The sequence below is a fragment of the Eubalaena glacialis genome, chromosome 14 (genome assembly GCF_028564815.1).
Source record: "Eubalaena glacialis isolate mEubGla1 chromosome 14, mEubGla1.1.hap2.+ XY, whole genome shotgun sequence".
Taxonomy (NCBI): domain Eukaryota; kingdom Metazoa; phylum Chordata; class Mammalia; order Artiodactyla; family Balaenidae; genus Eubalaena; species Eubalaena glacialis.
The window spans coordinates 30,623,799-30,642,211 of NC_083729.1; the positions used below are offsets into that span (position 1 = coordinate 30,623,799).

At 35.1% G+C, this 18,413-nt stretch overlaps 1 protein-coding gene across 3 annotated transcripts in view; it reads right to left on the reverse strand.

The window, feature by feature from the left end:
- The window catches only part of PRKD3 (protein kinase D3), an 83,548-nt gene that overhangs the window by 39,375 nt on the left and 25,760 nt on the right, over positions 1-18,413 (reverse strand). For all 3 annotated transcript variants that reach the window (XM_061168713.1, XM_061168711.1, XM_061168712.1), the window contains one exon: positions 7-145. In XM_061168713.1, the coding sequence (XP_061024696.1) occupies positions 7-121 (115 nt within the window). In that variant the 5' untranslated portion in view covers positions 122-145. The remainder of the gene's footprint in view (positions 1-6; positions 146-18,413) is intronic.

The window sequence follows — 18,413 nt, forward strand, 5'->3', positions numbered from 1 at the left end:
ACTTACCTGAAAGAACAACTTCTACTAGGTCTCCTTCATGTATTTCATCTGCTGAGGTAATCAGCTGCAAAATATTTTCTGAGTTCATGTCATGGCGAAAGAGAAGAATTTTGTCATACATGCCAAAGAATCCACACTCTGGAAACTGCAGGAAAATAGTCCTATATCAGTATACCCACAGCTTTCTATTTTTATAAGTAAATGTCTCAACCTTATAAAATAATTTTAAATGTAGGTTTTAGCCTAACACTATTTGCTAACAAGTCTATTAATATCCAAAAAGATCAACCATGTGCTCAAGCATCCTGGTTAATTCTCAAGTTCAAAAATATAAAAGTAAGCAATATAAATAATCGTTGATTATCTTAAAACATGTGTCTCTTAGAAGTACAGAATTTCTTTATTCAGTTACTGATGGAGAATACAATCTTGAACTTAGTGCTTCTCTTACAAAGCCTGAAAGATAAGCAGTCTTTCCTGTCCTCTAGAACTGAGCTTCCCATACGGTTAGCTACCAGCCACATGCCGTTATTTAAATTTAATTAAAGTTAAATAAAATTAAAAGTTTAGTTCCTCAGTCACTCTAGCCACATTCCATGTGCTCAATCACCACCTTAGCTACTGGCTACCATTTTGGACAGTGGAGATATAGAACACTTCCATCATCACAGTAAATTCTATTGAATAGTGCTGGTAGAAGATCAGTAATTCCCAAACTACAGTCACAGAAGTACCAATTCCTACATTTCTGCCAAATGGACCTATAGTTCCTAGCATTTATCTAATATTTTCTTTAATATACTCACTGTAATTACAAATACATGATTCTTTATGGTAGCTTTCTTTTCAAAAAATCTTTGCCCAGAGCAGGAGACTTACAGATCTGTTGACATATGCCCTATGTGTAAATATTTCAAGGCTTCTACATTTTGTGACTACATTACTGAGACACTTTGGGGATTAGTATACCAAGGACTAAAATATAAAGGTGTGAGTCTAAAATGTTTTATAGTTAATAAAGTTGTTTAAGAGACAACTTTAAGTACTTGCCTTACAAAATAACTTTAATTTTTAAAACAATTTTTAAAAAGACCATTTTCTAAACTATCAGTACCTTGCGAAATGCTGCTCCAGATAGTTCTAATTTCTTTAGTTGATTTCAAAACTGTATTCTCTCACTGATTTATTTTGACTCCTCACAGAATATCCTTTAACGAACTATACAGTATGTCACTGTCCTGCACTGAATGGCCTGATATATATCTGTCACACTAAACTGTAAACGCATTTTTGCAGGGATGTTGCTGAGGATGGTTCACCTACTTCATATAGTAGCCCTTCTTTGTGAGGACCCATAAAAGAAATTTCTCTGGTTGGTTTTATAATATGAACAATTTGATCATGTAACTAATCGTTTTCTTGTTTACTTTGCCCACTGCAAAAGGCCAAGCCTAATTTGTAGCCTAATTCTAACATCAGTCTAGGATCTTATGGCATATGTTTTAGGTGCAGATACCAACCTAGCTTCATCTTATTTTGTGACCTTAATTTTCCCATTAAAAATTCTTACATGTATCTCTAAAAAAGTCTCAATTTTTTGGGAAAAAGTTGAATTTTTAAGAATTGAAAACAATGACTTAATTAGAAATTTTAAAGTTTATTTGCATTTTTAAAAACCTACTGAGTAAATAATGAAAAAGTGCAGAAATATTTAGAATTTTTATAATGCTCATTCTCTTTTCAATTATTTGAGTTACCAATATTTATAAAACCTCATAATATGCTTTAAACATATCTCTAACAGCTTAAAAATTTTCCATTGAAAAGAGTAAAAATATAGAATCAAAAATTATTTTCATTAAATTTTAATTTAAAATTGAAATGTTATTAAATTTGATTTAGTTATTTTTAAATTAGAAAACATCTAATGGGGAGTAAAACATCCCCATAACTTAGCTGCAATAATTCTTAAGGATTAATAAAAAGGATTTCATAACCCATCCTTACAAAATCTCTAACAAAATATTTGTATGAATAAAACTCATTTAAAAAATTCACTTTTTAAAAAATTCACATCCTCTAAGTGTAAGGCCCTATGGTTTGTAAAGGTAAGACAGTCAGTCTTTGCCTTCCAGGGGCTTACAATCTAGTAGAAAGAGAAATAAAACAAATATATAACATGATAAGAGAAATGCCAAGAATGAAAAATAAAATTCTAGAAGAGGGAATAAAAACTTTAACTGGGAATGTAGACAATCACTTCAACAGTGATATTTGAGCAGAATCATAAAAAGAGAAGCAAGGTTTCCATGGGCAGAAAGTGAAAGTGAAAGGGTCATCATTGAGACAGTACAAGGTAAACGAGAGAAGGTAAGTCAGTGGACCCCTACGATTGGAGAATGAAGGGCGTGGGTAGAAAGAACGCAAAAAAGTACACAGGAGCCCAACAGGGACCATACAAACAGAGAAGCTTGGAATCAACAGAGCTGGGTTCAAGCTTTGCAACCTACCAACTACAGCACCTTACATAAGCTGCTTAACCTCTCAACGATCAACAGGAATATTAACTTTAAATGGTCCTTATCAAAATTAAATTACTTGATGTTTATAAAAAACTCAGCACTATGATCAATAAACACTAGTGGTTTATATTATTCTATATCCAAAGGGGGAGAGACAAGGGGTTCCAGAGCAAGGCAGTAACATGATCAAATCTGTATTTTAAAGGGATAATGCTGACAGCACTGTGTAGCAGGAACTGGAACAAGAAGAGACAGAGCAAGCTCCTAAATAGAAGGCAGAAGCTATCGGTCAGGAAAGAGGTATCAGGGTCTGGATTTTACAGTAAGAAGATGGAAAGCAAGACAACAAGGAACACTTCCCTCTAGAAACTACCTCTGGTAAATTATATGGATCACTTATACTGTTTTGACCAAACTAAAAGTCCCCATAACTAAATAACTAAATAAACACATCAATGAGAGAGGAAAAATATTAAAATAAAAAATTTATGTCTTAGAAAAAATACATATAAAATAATCTTGATAAACACATGACCCAATGAAGTCATATTAGCATTATTAAGAGACTAAAGAGCAAACAAAAAGAATTATAGGGAGTATTAAGAATATTTATTTAAAATAAGCATTTGTGTACCAAGCTGGAAAGTCTTCAGTGATGACAAGGAATAAAGTAACTTTCTAGCAAATGTTTACACACTATATTCATCTATATAATTGAGAAATTACAGAATTCCAAGGGGGAGCAAATGTAATAACTAGCCTGTGAAAAAGAGATTTCTGCTATTCACAATTATGATCTACAGGTGTGTTTAGCAGGATATTTAGGAATTCTCTGAAAACAAGGGTCCCCACAAAATGAAGTAAAAGAAAATGTGGCCTGAAGAAAAGCCAGAGAGAATATTAAATATTATCACTGAACATCAGGAAACACTGTGGCCAACCTTAAAAATATTATGAGTCTTGAGGCATGAGTATATTAAACATTTAAAAAGAAGAAAACAAGGAAATAAAACATAAACACACACTTTAAAAAACCTAAACAATTGTACTGAGGAAAAACCCCACAAAAAAACAAAAAATAAAACCCTGTTAATGGGCTTCCCTGGTGGTGCAGCGGTTGAGAATCCGCCTGCCAATGCAGGGGACACGGGTTCGAGCCCTGGTCTGGGAAGATCCCACATGCCGCGGAGCAACTGGGTCCGTGAGCCACAACTACTGAGCCTGCGCGTCTGGAGCCTGTGCTCCGCAACGAGAGGCCGCGACAGTGAGAGGCTCACGCACCGCGATGAAGAGTGGCCCCCGCTCGCCGCAACTACAGAAAGCCCTTGCACACAAACGAAGGCCCAACACACCCAAAAATAAATAAATAAATAAATAAATTTATTAAAAACAAAAAACAAAAAACCCTGTTAATAATTATTTGAATATATAGGGATTGACTGTTCATGATTTTTAAAAATTCAGAAATTGGTTTTCAAGCAAGAGAACCATTTCCTAAGACGATGTCTCACCTTTGGTCACACACTGGAATCATCTATGGAGCTTAAAATCACATCTGGTATTTTCACCCCAAGCATGGTAAAGCCATAGACATCTTTGCAGCAAGCATTTTTGCCACATAACTAATTGGCCATAAGGCAATTTTGCCATCAAAGATAAAATAACTGGTTGACAGTTTGGTTTCAAAGTGCATTAGCATTTCTTTTTTTTTTTTTTTAATACCTTTATTGGAGTATAATTGCTTTACAATGGTGTGTTAGTTTCTGCTTTATAACAAAGCGAATCAGTTATACATATACATATGTTCCCATATTTCTTCCCTCTTGCATCTCCCTCCCTCCTACCCTCCCTATCCCACCCCTCTAGGTGGTCACAAAGCACGGAGCTGATCTCCCTGTGCTATGCTGATCTCCCTGTGCTATGCGGCTGCTTCCCACTAGCTATCTATTTTACGTTTGGTAGTGTATATATGTCCATGCCACTCTCTCACTTTGTCACAGCTTACCCTTCCCCCCGCCCCATATCCTCAAGTCCATTCTCTAGTAGGTCTGTGTCTTTCTTCCCATCTTGCCCCTAGGTTCTTCATGACCTTTTTTTTTTTTTTCCTTAGATTCCATATATATGTGTTAGCATACAGTATTTGTTTTTCTCTTTCTGACTTACTTCACTCTGTATGACAGACTAGCATTTCTTCTAGTTAGCAACATTGATTGCTTTATTGAGCTGACGAATGAGGATGATTTGCCCCAAGAGTTGGTTTCTTATTTTAAAATACACTACACATTGGAGGAGAAAGAGGCCGAGGGCCTTAAAGGTGCAGAGTTGATCCCACATTTCTCATACAATTTTGCAATGTCTACCAACAGACATGTGATACAAACAATAATGTAGAAGGCTTTCACAACATAATACAAAGCTCAGTTACAAATATGTATCCTAGTATTTGGAAACTGATACCTCTCTTAATGAAAGAAGAAATTTTAATGAAAAAGTGCAATGCTGAGCGAGAAGAGGAATGAATAAGCAAAAAATTGTGTACGGTAGAACAATGTGTGCACTAGGAGTGCTGACCCCTATGCAATCAAAAATCCATGTATAACTTGACAGTTGGCCTCTGTTTTGCAGTTCTGCACCCAGATTCAACTGACCACAATCATGTAGTACTGTAGTATGTATGAACAAAAGACTTGAATGTTTGTGACAAAAATGAGTGCAGCAAAGATGCTTAGGGAAAGTATCTGGAATGCTTAAAACAAAAGATGCTAAGGCTCTCTTCCCAGGTTTATGGTTAAGCTCTGGGGAACAGGACACAGACATCTGAATTTTAAATTTACTTTTATATTAGTCAGTGTATTTATTATATATACGCTTTTAAAAAATAGACTTTTAATAGTTTGAGTTATAGAAAAATTGAGACAATAGTACAGTGAGTTTCCATATACTCCATACCCAATTTCCCCTATTATTAACATTTTCACTATGGTACATTTGTTATACTTAATGAACTAATATTGATACATTATCATTAACTGAAGTCCTTAGTTTTTACCCAATGTCTTTTTCTTGTCCCAGGATCCCATTTAGGATACCATATTTCCTTTAATCGTTGTATCTTCTTAGGCCCCTTTTGGCCGTGACAGTTTCTCTGACTTTGCAGGGTTTTGAGGACCCTGACTGTTTTGAGGAGTACTACTGTTCAGGTGTTTTGTCAGATGCCTCATTATTGGAATTTTTCTCATGTTTTTCTCATTATTAGACTGGAGTTATGGGTTTGGGGGAAGAAGACCTCAGAGGTAAGGTGCCATTCTCATCATATCACCATATCAAGCATACTTACCATCAACATCATTTATAACTGTTGATGTAGACCTTGATGATCTGGCTGAGGTCATGTTTGTCAGGTATCTCCACTGGAAAGCTACTTCCCCCTCCCACCAATACCATACTCTTTAGAAGTAAGTCACTATGCACATCCCACACTTAAGAAATGACAATTTATGTTCCCTGTCCTTCAAGGCAGAGTATCTATATAAATTATTTGGAATTCTTCTGTATAGGAGATTTTTCTATTTCTTACCATTTATTTATTCATCCAAATGTATTTCATATATATATCTATATCTATCTATCTATCTATATATATATATCTCAGTATGGACTCATGGATAATTATTTTATACTTTGGGATATAATATATATTCTTTTAGAATATAATTTTATTTATTTTTTAGTAAGCAATTTATTCACATGGCTCAAAATTTTAAAAGTACAAGAGTAGAGGGACTTCCCTGGTGCCACATGGTTAAGAACCCGCCTGCTAAAGCAGGGAACACGGGTTTGATCCCTGGTCCAGGAAGATCCAACATGCCACAGAGCAACTAAGCCCGTGCGCCACAACTACTGAGCCTGCGCTCTAGAGCCCGCGAGCCACAACTACTGAAGCCTGCGCACCTAGAGACCATGCTCTCTAACAAGAGAAGCCACAGCAATGAGAAGCCCACATACCGCAACGAAGAGTAGCCCCCGCTCGCCGCCAACTAGAGAAAGCCCGCATGCAGCAACAAAGACCCAACACAGCCAACAATAAATAAATAAATAAATTTATTTAAAAAAAAAAAAAGTACAAGAGTAGAGTTCAAAATCTATGCCCTAGTTGCCCAGTGATCTCTGCCATAGTCAACAATATCGCCAGTTTTCTCAGTATCCTTCTGAACGTATTTTATACCTAGATAGTAGACATGGACATATCTTTTCCTCGTTTTACACAAATGGTGGCATACTATAAACAGTGTCGTGTCTTCTTTTCTTTTCCACTTAGCAATATATTTTAGAGATCATTCCATAACAATATACAAAGAACGTTTTTATTCTTTTTTTTTTTTTTTTAACAGTTGCATAGTTTTATTTTACCAGTTCCCTACTGATGGGATATGGGTTGAGGAGTAAAACTAAAGCCAAACAATCTTGAATTCAAATCCTGATCCATTTCACTTACTAACTATACAACCTTGGCTTATTTAACTTCAGTTTCTCCATTTGTAAAATAGTACCTACTTTGTAAGGTTGTCATGAAAATTAAATAAGTGAATATATGTAAACAGCTTAGAACTCCTGATATGTTCTGAGTGCCACATGAATTGAAGCTACTATTTCGAATCTTGTTATTACAAACAATACCCAGTGTATAATCTTATATACACATTTTTTCCATCTTTTGAGTATATGAGTAGGATATTTCCTAGAAGCAGATTTGCTAGGTTAAAGAACATGCACATTTGACATTTTTAGACATTGCCAAAATGCTCTTTACAGAGGCTATACCAATTTATACCTCCAAAATAATATATTAAGAATCCATGTTTTTTTCTTGATTCTCTTTGTGGTTGTTCACTGCCCTTTGTCTCAAGGCATTTTTTAATTTCCTCTTTGATTTCATCGTTGACCCATTGGTTTTTTAGTAGCATGTTGTTTAGTCTACATGTAATCGTTGAAATGGAGACTAAACAACACGTTACTAAAAAACCAATGGATCAACGATGAAATCAAAGAGGAAATAAAAAAAATACTTCAAGAAAAACGACAATGAAAACACAACCATATAATATCTATGGGATGCAGCAAAAGCAGAGGGAAGTTCATACCGATATAGGCCTTCCTCAAAGAACAAGAAAAATCCCAATTAAACAACCTAATCTCCCACCTAAAAGAATTAGAAAAAGAAGAACAAAGAAAACCTAAGGTCAGCAGAAGGAAGTAATAAAGATCAGAGAGGAAATAAATAAAATAGAGATTAAAACTAAACTATAGAGAAATCAATAAAACCAAGAGCTAGTTTTTTGAAAGGATAACAAAACTGACAAACCTCTGGCCAAGCTCACCAAGAAGAGAGGACCCAAATAAGCAAAATAAGAAATGAAAGAGGAGAAATAACAACCAATACCACAGAAATACAAAATACCATAAGAAAATATTATGAACACTTATATGCCAGAAAAATGGACAACCTATAAGTAATGGACAAGTTTCTAGAATCATACAGCCTGCCAAAACTGAATCAAGAAGAAACAGATAATTTGAACAAACTGATCACTAGAAGTGAAATGGAATCTATAATTTAAAAAACTCCCTGCAAACAAAAGTCCAGGACCAGATGGCTTCACCGGGGAATTCTACTAAACATACAAAGAAGAACTTATACCGATCCTTCTCAAACTCTTCCAAAAGACTGAAGAGGAGGGAACACTCCCATCATTCTATGATGTCATCATCACCCTGATACCAAAACCAGACAAAGACACTACCAAAAAAGAAAATTACAGGCCAATATTTTTGATGAACATAGATGCAAAAATCCTCAACAAAATATTAGCAAACCGAATCCAACAACACAGAAAAAGGATCATACACCATGATCAAGCTGGATTCATTCCAGGGTCACAAGGATGCTTCCAATCTATCAATGTGATACACCACATCACCAAAGAAGAGACAAAAACCACATGATCATCTCAATAAATGCAGAAAAAGCATTTGATAAAATTCCACATACATTTATGACAAAAACTCTTGCCAAAGTGGGTACAGAGGGAACATATCTCAACAAAATACAAGCCATTTTTGACAAACTCACAGCCAACATAATACTAAATGATGAAAAGCTGACAGCCTTCTCACTAAAACCTGGAACAAGACAAGGATACCCACTCTCACCACTTTTATTCAACACAGCACTGGAAGTCCTAGCCACAGCAATCAGACAAGAAAAATAAAAGGTACCCAAATCAGAAAGGAAGAGGTAAAACTGTCATTACATGGAGATGACATGATACTCTATATAGAACACCCTAAAGACTCCACACAAAAACTAGTAGAACTGATAAGTAAATGCAGCAAGGTAGCAGGATACAAGATTAATATACAGAAATCTGTTGTATTTCTTTACACTAACAATGAGGTATCAGAAAGTTAAAAAAAAAAAAAAAATCCCGTTTAAAATTGCATCAAAAAAAAAAAAGGCCAGCCATCAAAGCAAAAAAAAAAAACAAAAAAAAACTGCATCAAAACAAACAAACAAAAAACAAAAAACCACCTAGGAATAACCCTAACCAAGGAGGTGAAAGACTTATCTGCTGAGAACTATAAAACATTGATAAATGAAACTGAAGTTGATTCAAGGAAATGGAAAAATATCCCATGCTCTTAGATTGGAAGAATTAATATAGTTAAAATGTCCCTAATACCCAAAGCAATCTACAGACTTAATGCAACCCCTATCAAATTACCCATGACATTTTTCACAGAACTAGAACAAATAATCTTAAAATTTTTATGGAACCGCGAAAGACCCAGAATTGCCAAAGTAATCCTGAGGAAAAAGAACAAAGTTGGAGACATAATCCTTCCAGATTTCAGGCAATACTACAAAGCTACAGTAATCAAAACAGGATGGTATTGGCACAAAAACAAACATATGAATCAGTGGAACAGAATAGAGAGCCCAGAAATAAACCTATGATCAATTAATCTTCGACAAAGGAGGCAAGAATATACAATGGAGAAAATGACAGCGTCTTCAGCAAGTGGTGCTGGGAAAACTGGACAGCGGCATGTAAATCAATACAGTTAGAACACTCCCTCACACCATACACAAAAATAAACTCAAAACGGCTTAAAGACTTAAATGTAAGACATTACACCATAAAAATCCTAGAAGAGACGACAGGCAAAACATTCTCTGACATAAATTGTAACAATGTTTTCTTAAGTCATCTATCAAGGCAATAGAAATAAAAGCAAAAATAAACAAATAGGACCTAATCAAACTTAAAAGCTTTCGCACAGCAAAGGAAACCATCAACAAAACAACAGACCACCTATGAAATGGGAGAAAGTATTTGCAAACGAAGGGACTGATAAGAGCTTAATATCCAAAATATACAAAAAGCTCATACAACTCAGTATCAAAAAAACAAACAACCCAATAAAGAAATGGGAAGAAGACCTAAATAGACATTTCTTCAAAGCAGACATATAGATGCCCAACAGGTACATGAAAAGATGCTCAACATCGCTAATTAATAGAGCAATGCAAATCAAAACTACAGTGAGGTATCACCTCACACTGGTCAGAATGGCCATCATCAAAAAGTCTACAAATAATAATGCTGAAGAGGGTGTGGAGAAAAGGAACCCTCCTACATTGCTGGTGGGAATGTAAATTGGTGCAGCCACTATGGAGGTTCCTTAAAAAACTAAAAACAGAGTTACCATATGATCCAGCAACCCCATTCCTGGGCATGTATGTGGAAAAGACAAAGCTCTAATTCAAAAAGATACATGCAGCCCAATGTTCATAGCAGCACTATTTACAACAGCCAAACCTACTGTATAGCACAGGGAACTCTACTCAATATTCTGTAATAACTTATATGGGAAAGAATCTGGAAAAGAATGAATATATATATATGTATAACTGAATCACTTTGCTGTACACCTGAAACTAACACAACACTGTAAATCAACTATACTCCAATAAAATTTAAAAAAAAAAAAAAAAAAGCCAAGACATGGAAGCTACCTAAGTGTCTATCAACAGATGAATGGATAAAGAAGATGTGGTTGGTAGATAGATAGATAGACAGACAGGCAGAGTGGAATATTACTCAGCCATAAAAAGGAATGAAATAATACCATTTGCAGCAACATGGATGGACTAAGCGAAGTAAGTCAGACAGAGAAAGACAATATATAATCACTTATATGTGGAATCTAAAAAATAATACAAATGAACTTATTTACAAAACAGAAACAGACACATAGACACAGAAAACAAACTTATGGTTATCAAAGGGGAAGGGGGGGAGGGATAAATTGGGAGTATGGGATTAATAGATGCACACTACCATATATAAAATAGATGAACAATAGGGATTTACTGTATAGCACAGGGAACTATATTCAATATCTTGTAATAAACTACAATGAAAAGAATTTAAAAAAAGAAATATAGATACATACATATATATGTATAACCAAATCACTATGTTGTATACCTGAAACTAACATATTATAAATCAACTATACTCAAAAAAAAAAAAAAAAGTCTGTTTTTTCCACATACTGTTTTACAGTGTTGTACTAGTCAGCTCAGGCTGCATAACAAAATACCACAGCTGAGCAGCTTAAAAACAGAAATTTATTTTCTCATATTGCTGGAGGCTGGAGTTGAACATCAGGGTACCAGCATGGTCAAATTCTAGTTGAGAGCCCTCTTCCTGGCTTGCAGACAGCAGTCTTCTCACTGTGTGCTCAGATGACCTTTCCTCGGAGTATGCACATGGAGGGGGAGAGAGATCTCTTTCTCTCTTCCTCTCTTCCTCTCTTCTTATAAAGCCACCAATCCTCATGGATTAGGACCTCACCCTTATGATCTCATTTAACCTTAATTACCTCCTAAAAGTCCTATTTCCAAATATAGTCACACTGAGGGTTAGGGTTTCAAAATATGAATTGAGAAGGAAGAGGAGCACAGTTCAGTCCATATCAAGTATATTATTGAACTTGTTGACTTTAGGTAAAAAATGTATTTCAGTATAGTTTTAATAAGAAGTGAAGTTGAGCATTTTTCACATGCTTAAGAGACAGCTATGTTTTCTGTAAATTGGCTATTCATATTTGCCATGGATTGATGATCTTTAAAACACCAAATCCAACCATTCCTCAGAATGTTTCTTTGTGTGGGAGATCCTTAATAAGGCCTGAACATATCAAAAAACACAAACAAAATCCCTGTATATTTAGCAGTATATATGTTGAATTTCTCAAAATGATCTGATGCCAGTAAAATACCCTATACAGAAAAAGAGAGCTTTTTCAAGATAATGGCTTGTTTTCCTAAGCCAGCCTCCAGCACAATAAAGAACAAAGGAGAACTTTTTTTCCCCTTTCAGTTGCATAATTTTTTAAGAGGAAGAAATATGCTACCAAACTAATGAAAATCAATTCTTGATTATATTGTGAATTTCTATTTTCAATGGGCTCCTTTCTATTAATCATTCCAGAATACAAGTCTTACCTAATAAAATGGTATGATGCTTTCTAAGTACCCTTTTCTCATGAGGGGGGAAAAAAAGCTGCTTGTAATAGGGACCAAGATTAGAAAAGCAGCAGAGGTGGTAACAAGCTTAGTAACTCTCAGCAATTGTCACTGGCTATTTATTTAGCTTATTCCTCTAGGGCAGTAGTTCTCAATTGGGGTGATTTTGCCCTCCAGAAGATATGTGGCTACGTCTTGAGACACTTTCGGTTGTTACAACTTGTGGTACTGCTATCTGGTAGGTACAGGCCAGGGATGCTACTAAACATACTACAATGAACACTCCACAGAACAAAGAATTCTCTGGCCCAAAATGTCGACAGTACTGAAGTTGAGAAACACTGCTCTGGGGAAAAAAGGGGTCAAGAATATAGAGGGACTGGAAAATGTGGAAGTAAGTTGATAATCTTCTGAAAACTAGACATGCCTATATTTCCTTCCCTAGCCTATTTCAGCCTTGATTAAAAGAAGAGGAAATGAAAGAAACAGTAAAAGAGCTAGCAGGGCAGAAGCAAAAGAGGCCTTTAGTTTGGCCTCTTTCCAAATCCCCCCCCCAACACTGTGCCAATGACTTCTCTTGACTGTGCAAAATGAAGTCTGTTCCCAGTCCATGTGGGAAAGTAACAGAACTCCATAAGTTATCAAATGCTCACCCCTTCCTTATGCACTCCCTTTGCCCACTTTAGACTCATCTGTCTTTGCTTTTGCATTAAAGATGGTTTCAAGAATAAAAAACAGATCATCTTATCTTTCTATAACCATTTTGTGGAAGTTACTTTTTATGGTATTAACTTATACTTATCCTAAGTAAAAAGTTCTAATACTTGCAAATAAAATTCCTTCAAGCAACACTATATTTTGAGTTATTTAATGTTAACAGTTTAAAGTTCACGCCACTAAAATTCTGTCAATAAAATATGTTAGATGAGGTAGTAAGTTTCCAACTTTTTAATTCTACTTGGTCAAATACAATTTTTACATATTAACAAAACAGCTTCAGAATTTAACATTATCTGACATATAATTTATCATTATACACTTTTAAAAAAGGAATATGAGTTTTATTCTAAATGCAATGGAAAACCATTGGACTTTTTTTTTTTTTTAATTTATTTTTGGCTGCTTTGGATCTTCGTTGCTGTGCTCAGCCTTTCTCTAGTTGTGGCGAGCGGGGGCTACTCTTTGTTGCAGTGTGCGGGCTTCTCATTGCGGTGGCTTCTCTTGTTGCGGAGCACGGGCTCTAGGTGCATGGGCTTCAGTAGTTGTGGCACGCGGGCTCAGTAGTTGTGGCTCGCAGACTCAGTTGCTCCAAGGCATGTGGGATCTTCCTGGACCAGGAATCGAACCCTTGTCCCCTGCATTGGCAGGCGGATTCTTAACCACCGTGCCACCAGGGAAGTCCCACCACTGGAGTTTTACTGTACATTTAATTTACTTTAAAAAGCATTTTTAACTGAAGTATAATGAGTAAAGTACACTAATGTTAATTAGAAGATAGATAACTCTACATCCCCTACCCCATGTAAGCACCACCCAGATCAAGATATAGAACATTTCCAGCAGCACAGGGTTTTTTTATGTTCACTTAATTTGAAAGGTTGAATACTAAAGTCATTTGATGCCAAGTAAATCTTCACAGTAAGTCTTTCTAATAATAAACCAGATCATAGTAAATAACCTCCAAGAAGGCAAGGGCAATCTCTTTTCAATGTTCCCTACTGAATGCCTAGCACCTAGAACTTAGTATCTAACAGGCACTTACTGAAAAAAGTTGCCTACTGAGCAAAGGTAAACTAATTTAACACTAAAATATTTCTCAGAAACAAATATAATTATTACTTTAACATCACTTTTTAGGAAAGTATTTAATTGAAGAGAAGAATTTCAAGGACTCTGTTTCTATACACAGATAGAAGGCACTAAAGTCTAGATGAGCCAATGAGAAAATTATTCAATGTGGACTCTGAATCTCATCATTAATCTCCAACAGGATTTTCTGAATATGGCATTCCAGAGGAGTTGCTTCATTTAATACCATTTTCTTTGACACAATCCAAAACAATCTTTTTTTCATTTTATTTTTTCTTTGTTTTTCAGTTAGTTCTGATTATCTTTAATTCAAACTTCTTGGAACTTTCTATTCTAGCCAAGGTCTTCACCTGAATACCCAGCAGAATTAAAAAAAAAAAATCCTTCTTCCAGTTTGAGGATCCAGATTAGTTAATGGTTGCCTGACACTGTTTTGCCAAGACAAAAAAATGTAGGGGTAGGGTAAAGAGTAGCATGTCACCTAGCGACTGCAACACAGCTGTAGTGGAAAGAACGGGGTGGGGGGCGGGGGGGGGGACACAGAGAATGACAACTGGTTTCTAGAACACAAAAAATACAGCTGGGGCTTTCACTCTATTTTGGCAGGACCTGAAAATTACACCGTGTCTGCAGAGACAATGTATTCAGTCAAAGAATAGACCAAAATCCTCCTAAATTAGGATACATAAAGAGCCTTCAGGTCTAGTGTCATGTAAATGGTCAAAACTAAAAACAAATGTTTTAAATCAGTTAAAAGCAAACAGTCAGCTTTAGTTAGAATCATTTCAATTTCAGTAAACATCATTATAGCTTAAAATGAATTGCTGTCTGCCAATTTCCTCTCCCACTCCAATTACATCTACTATCTCCATTCAGCAAACACAATAGCAGTAGCATTATAGTGGTATTTCTAAGCCTCTTGGCAATGTGAAAGCAAGGTAAGAAGCTAACATTCATTGAGTGTAATAGTTGCTATGCATCAAGCATTATGCAAAGCACTTGACATAGGCTATCTCATTTAATTTCCTCAAAATTTCTAAAACAAGTAACCCCACTCCTCTATTAAGTGAACATTTCAACTCTATTTTTAAGTTTGTTATATGCTAAATACTAAAATCAAAGGGCAAGAGTAAAGCAAAGTTACTGTCACGTGTATAGCATGAATGCTATACATGCTTTGGTATTTACTAAAATTTTAAGAACACTACAGGATCAATGGTCTTTCCAGATTTCAAGAGATTTTAAAACCATGAATATTACTATTTTGAAGGTACTAATTATGTGCCAGACGATGTATTAAGGGCTTTATATTTTAACATTGAGGTAGGTATTATGACCCTTGCGTTACTAATCAGGATTAGAAGTCAAATGACGGAAGAAAGGATCTATAATCACAAAAAATAAGAAAGTTACAGAATCAAAATCTTAACCTGCATCTGCCTCTTTGATTTGAAAACACTGTTACCTCTTTCTTGGACTACTATTATCTTTTTAAAATACACACCAATAACAAAAAATAACAGAACAGATTTAAATGCTAATGTAATTTTGACACTGGGAATCCATGCATGAACACTCTCTTCTTAGATGGGCAAGGCATGCTCCCTCAGTTTTGATTTGCTCATTGTAATCTGACTCTCTGGTAGTGGCCTCCTAGCAGAGATCTGATCAGCCATTTCTGCTTGGCTCAATCCCACTTCTACCTACTGCTCAGAGTGTCTGCCTTCTTGTTCTCCTGAATGCCAGTTCTACCAGTTCTTTGGATTTCATCAGTATAAAAAACACTCCCTTCAGCTTATAAACTTCTAGAAGGCAGAGATCCCGTGTGTTAAGTCTGCTTTATAAACCAATACGAAGATACAGAAATCTAATATACACAGGTTAAAAACTTCCTTCCATTGTTTAACTATATCCATACTCATAATGGAAACTGTGTAATATTCTTAAAACAAACACACCCAAGCCAAACTGGAAATCCTATTTTAAAGCTCTCAAGCTACAATTCACATCTAGAAGACATTGATTATCACTAATTTACTAAGACCCTACAATATTACTAACAGAAGTTTTCGATTTCTCCAAACGCATAAATTCTATTTCTATATAGTTTAACTCAGGGTTTTTCAACTTCAGCACTACTGGCATTTTGGACCAGATAATTCTTTGCTGGGATGGGGGGTGGGCCGGGCAGGTGGACTCTCCCATGCACTGTAGCAGCCTCCCTGCCCTCTATCCACTAGATGCCAGTAGCACTTCCTCTCCCCCTAGCTGAGACAACCAAAACAAAATAAAAACAAAACAAAAACAAAACGTCTCCAGCCACTGCTTAGTGTTTCCTGGGCGGGGGGGGGGGACTTTAACCCAATTGAGACCTACTGTTTTAATTTAATCTTATATGTTAAAATTAGATACTGGGGCTGTAGTATTTGCCAATAAAATTGTCTTAATCTACATTCTTACAAGGAATAAGGATGAAGTTCACTGGTATTCTCAGAGTGAATAAGTTAGAGAATTCCAGAGTCTTCTAGAAGAACCTGGCCTTTTGCACAATCCCAGAAAGAGCTCTAGAAACTAAATATCTGACCATCTAAACTAGTGGGAGCAGGCTGGGCAAAATTAAGGCGCTGATACATGACACAGGATGGAAAAGAATACTGGTGCTTATCCGCTCATTCCTTTTTCTTTGTGGCTCTAACTATACGTTATTTCATCAAGGGAAGTAATTAGCACCACAGATTAATTGCAGTATCATGTTTTTAGCAGTAAAAGCAGGTAGAATGTGTCTTTTAACAAATGTCTACTGAGTATAAGGCATTGGAGGGATAGAAAGAGGAGTAAAACAGAACCAACCTCAATGTAACATAAATGTTGGAAGCATTTCAAATTTTCAAAAAAAGGAAGCTAACTTTTTGGCTTAAGCTAAAGACAACAACAACAACAAAAGAAACTCCACCCACTCCACCCTCAGGATGTGTCATGAAACTGGACTGAATTCAAAGAGTGACCACTTTTGGTCACATCCAAGTTTTAAGCAAAGTTCAACAATCAATGATTTGCTGGTTACAGAGATATATTCTTTGGGGGCGGAAAAATCTCAGTGTATATGTTTTATATTATCTGTGTTAGTTAGAAATTGATCCAGTTTTTAACTTTTATAAGCCTGGAATCATTGATTGTTCTCTATTTCTATGAGGTTTTACCATACCCTGACCTATAATGGAAATACCAATCACACTTTTCCCCTAATTGAGCACATAATACCTAATGTTTATTTATTACTACTACTTTGAACATTTTCCCACATGCTTGTTTACTAATTTAATATCTTTGTGAAATATATTTTTTTATCAATTGACCAAATATTTAGAGACCAGTGTTTGTCTTACAAATATATGAGCTCTTTACAGAATAGGTATTAACCTTATATAATACTTGTTGTAGTATTTCCCCCATCTTATTTCTGTTTTTATTATTCTTACATATGTAAATATTACACTTGGAATATTCAAATCTGCAAACTGTTCTTTTCCCTTTTGTTTCCTTTTATTGTTTTGAAAGTGAGATACCCACTCTCTAAGTTTGATAAATATTCAATTCTACTTTATTCTAATTTTCCTTTGATTTGAATGTTCATATGTAACCTTTAAATCCTCTGAAATTTATCTTGGTGTCAGGTATTAAGTGGAGGTCTATGTTTATGGCCCTTCAACTGCTTAATGAGTTTTCTAAACACAAATTTCTGAAAAATGATTCCTTTTTTTTTCTCATGCCTCCCTTGGCATGTACCTAAAATGTACCATAAATCTATTACTGTTTTTAGCAGTATTTGGTTTCAGTTATTGTAGTTTTTCTCTTCCCTTTCTCTCTTATTTTTCAGATTTTTAACTTAATGCTTTTGACTACTTTTTCTCCCAGATAAACTTTAGAAAAACATTGTCAGAATAAAAAGAATCCCAATAACATTCTGAACTGAAAAAATAATTTAAATTGGGGAGTAAAAATTATATACTATCAGTCTTTCTTTTCAGGAACATGATACTACATCTATTTCACAAAGCCTTTTTCTTAAATATTTCACAAAAATTTTTAATTTTATTTGTAGTTGTATTCATTTATTTCTTAAGATAATTATCAATAAATACTTTTAATCACTTTTTCCCTAATGGAAATATTTATGTACTCTTGGTTAGTTTTCATGTCCCTCTTGTGATATCAAAAGATCTTACATAGTTTCAATGTACGCTCCTCTCCCTATACCTTTATAATTGCCCTATAGGCTCTTTCTGGCCGTTCAGTCCTTGGGAATATTCATACAATAAGGAATATCTCAATTCCATTATATTAGACGTAATAGCCTAAGGGTATAGAAATACAGAAAAAGCATGTTTGCTCACTTACTGCTCAACAATAGTAACTAACTAGTTAAATCAGTTGAACTCAAAATTATATGATTCTGAAAACACATCTGTAATCACATTAATCTAAAG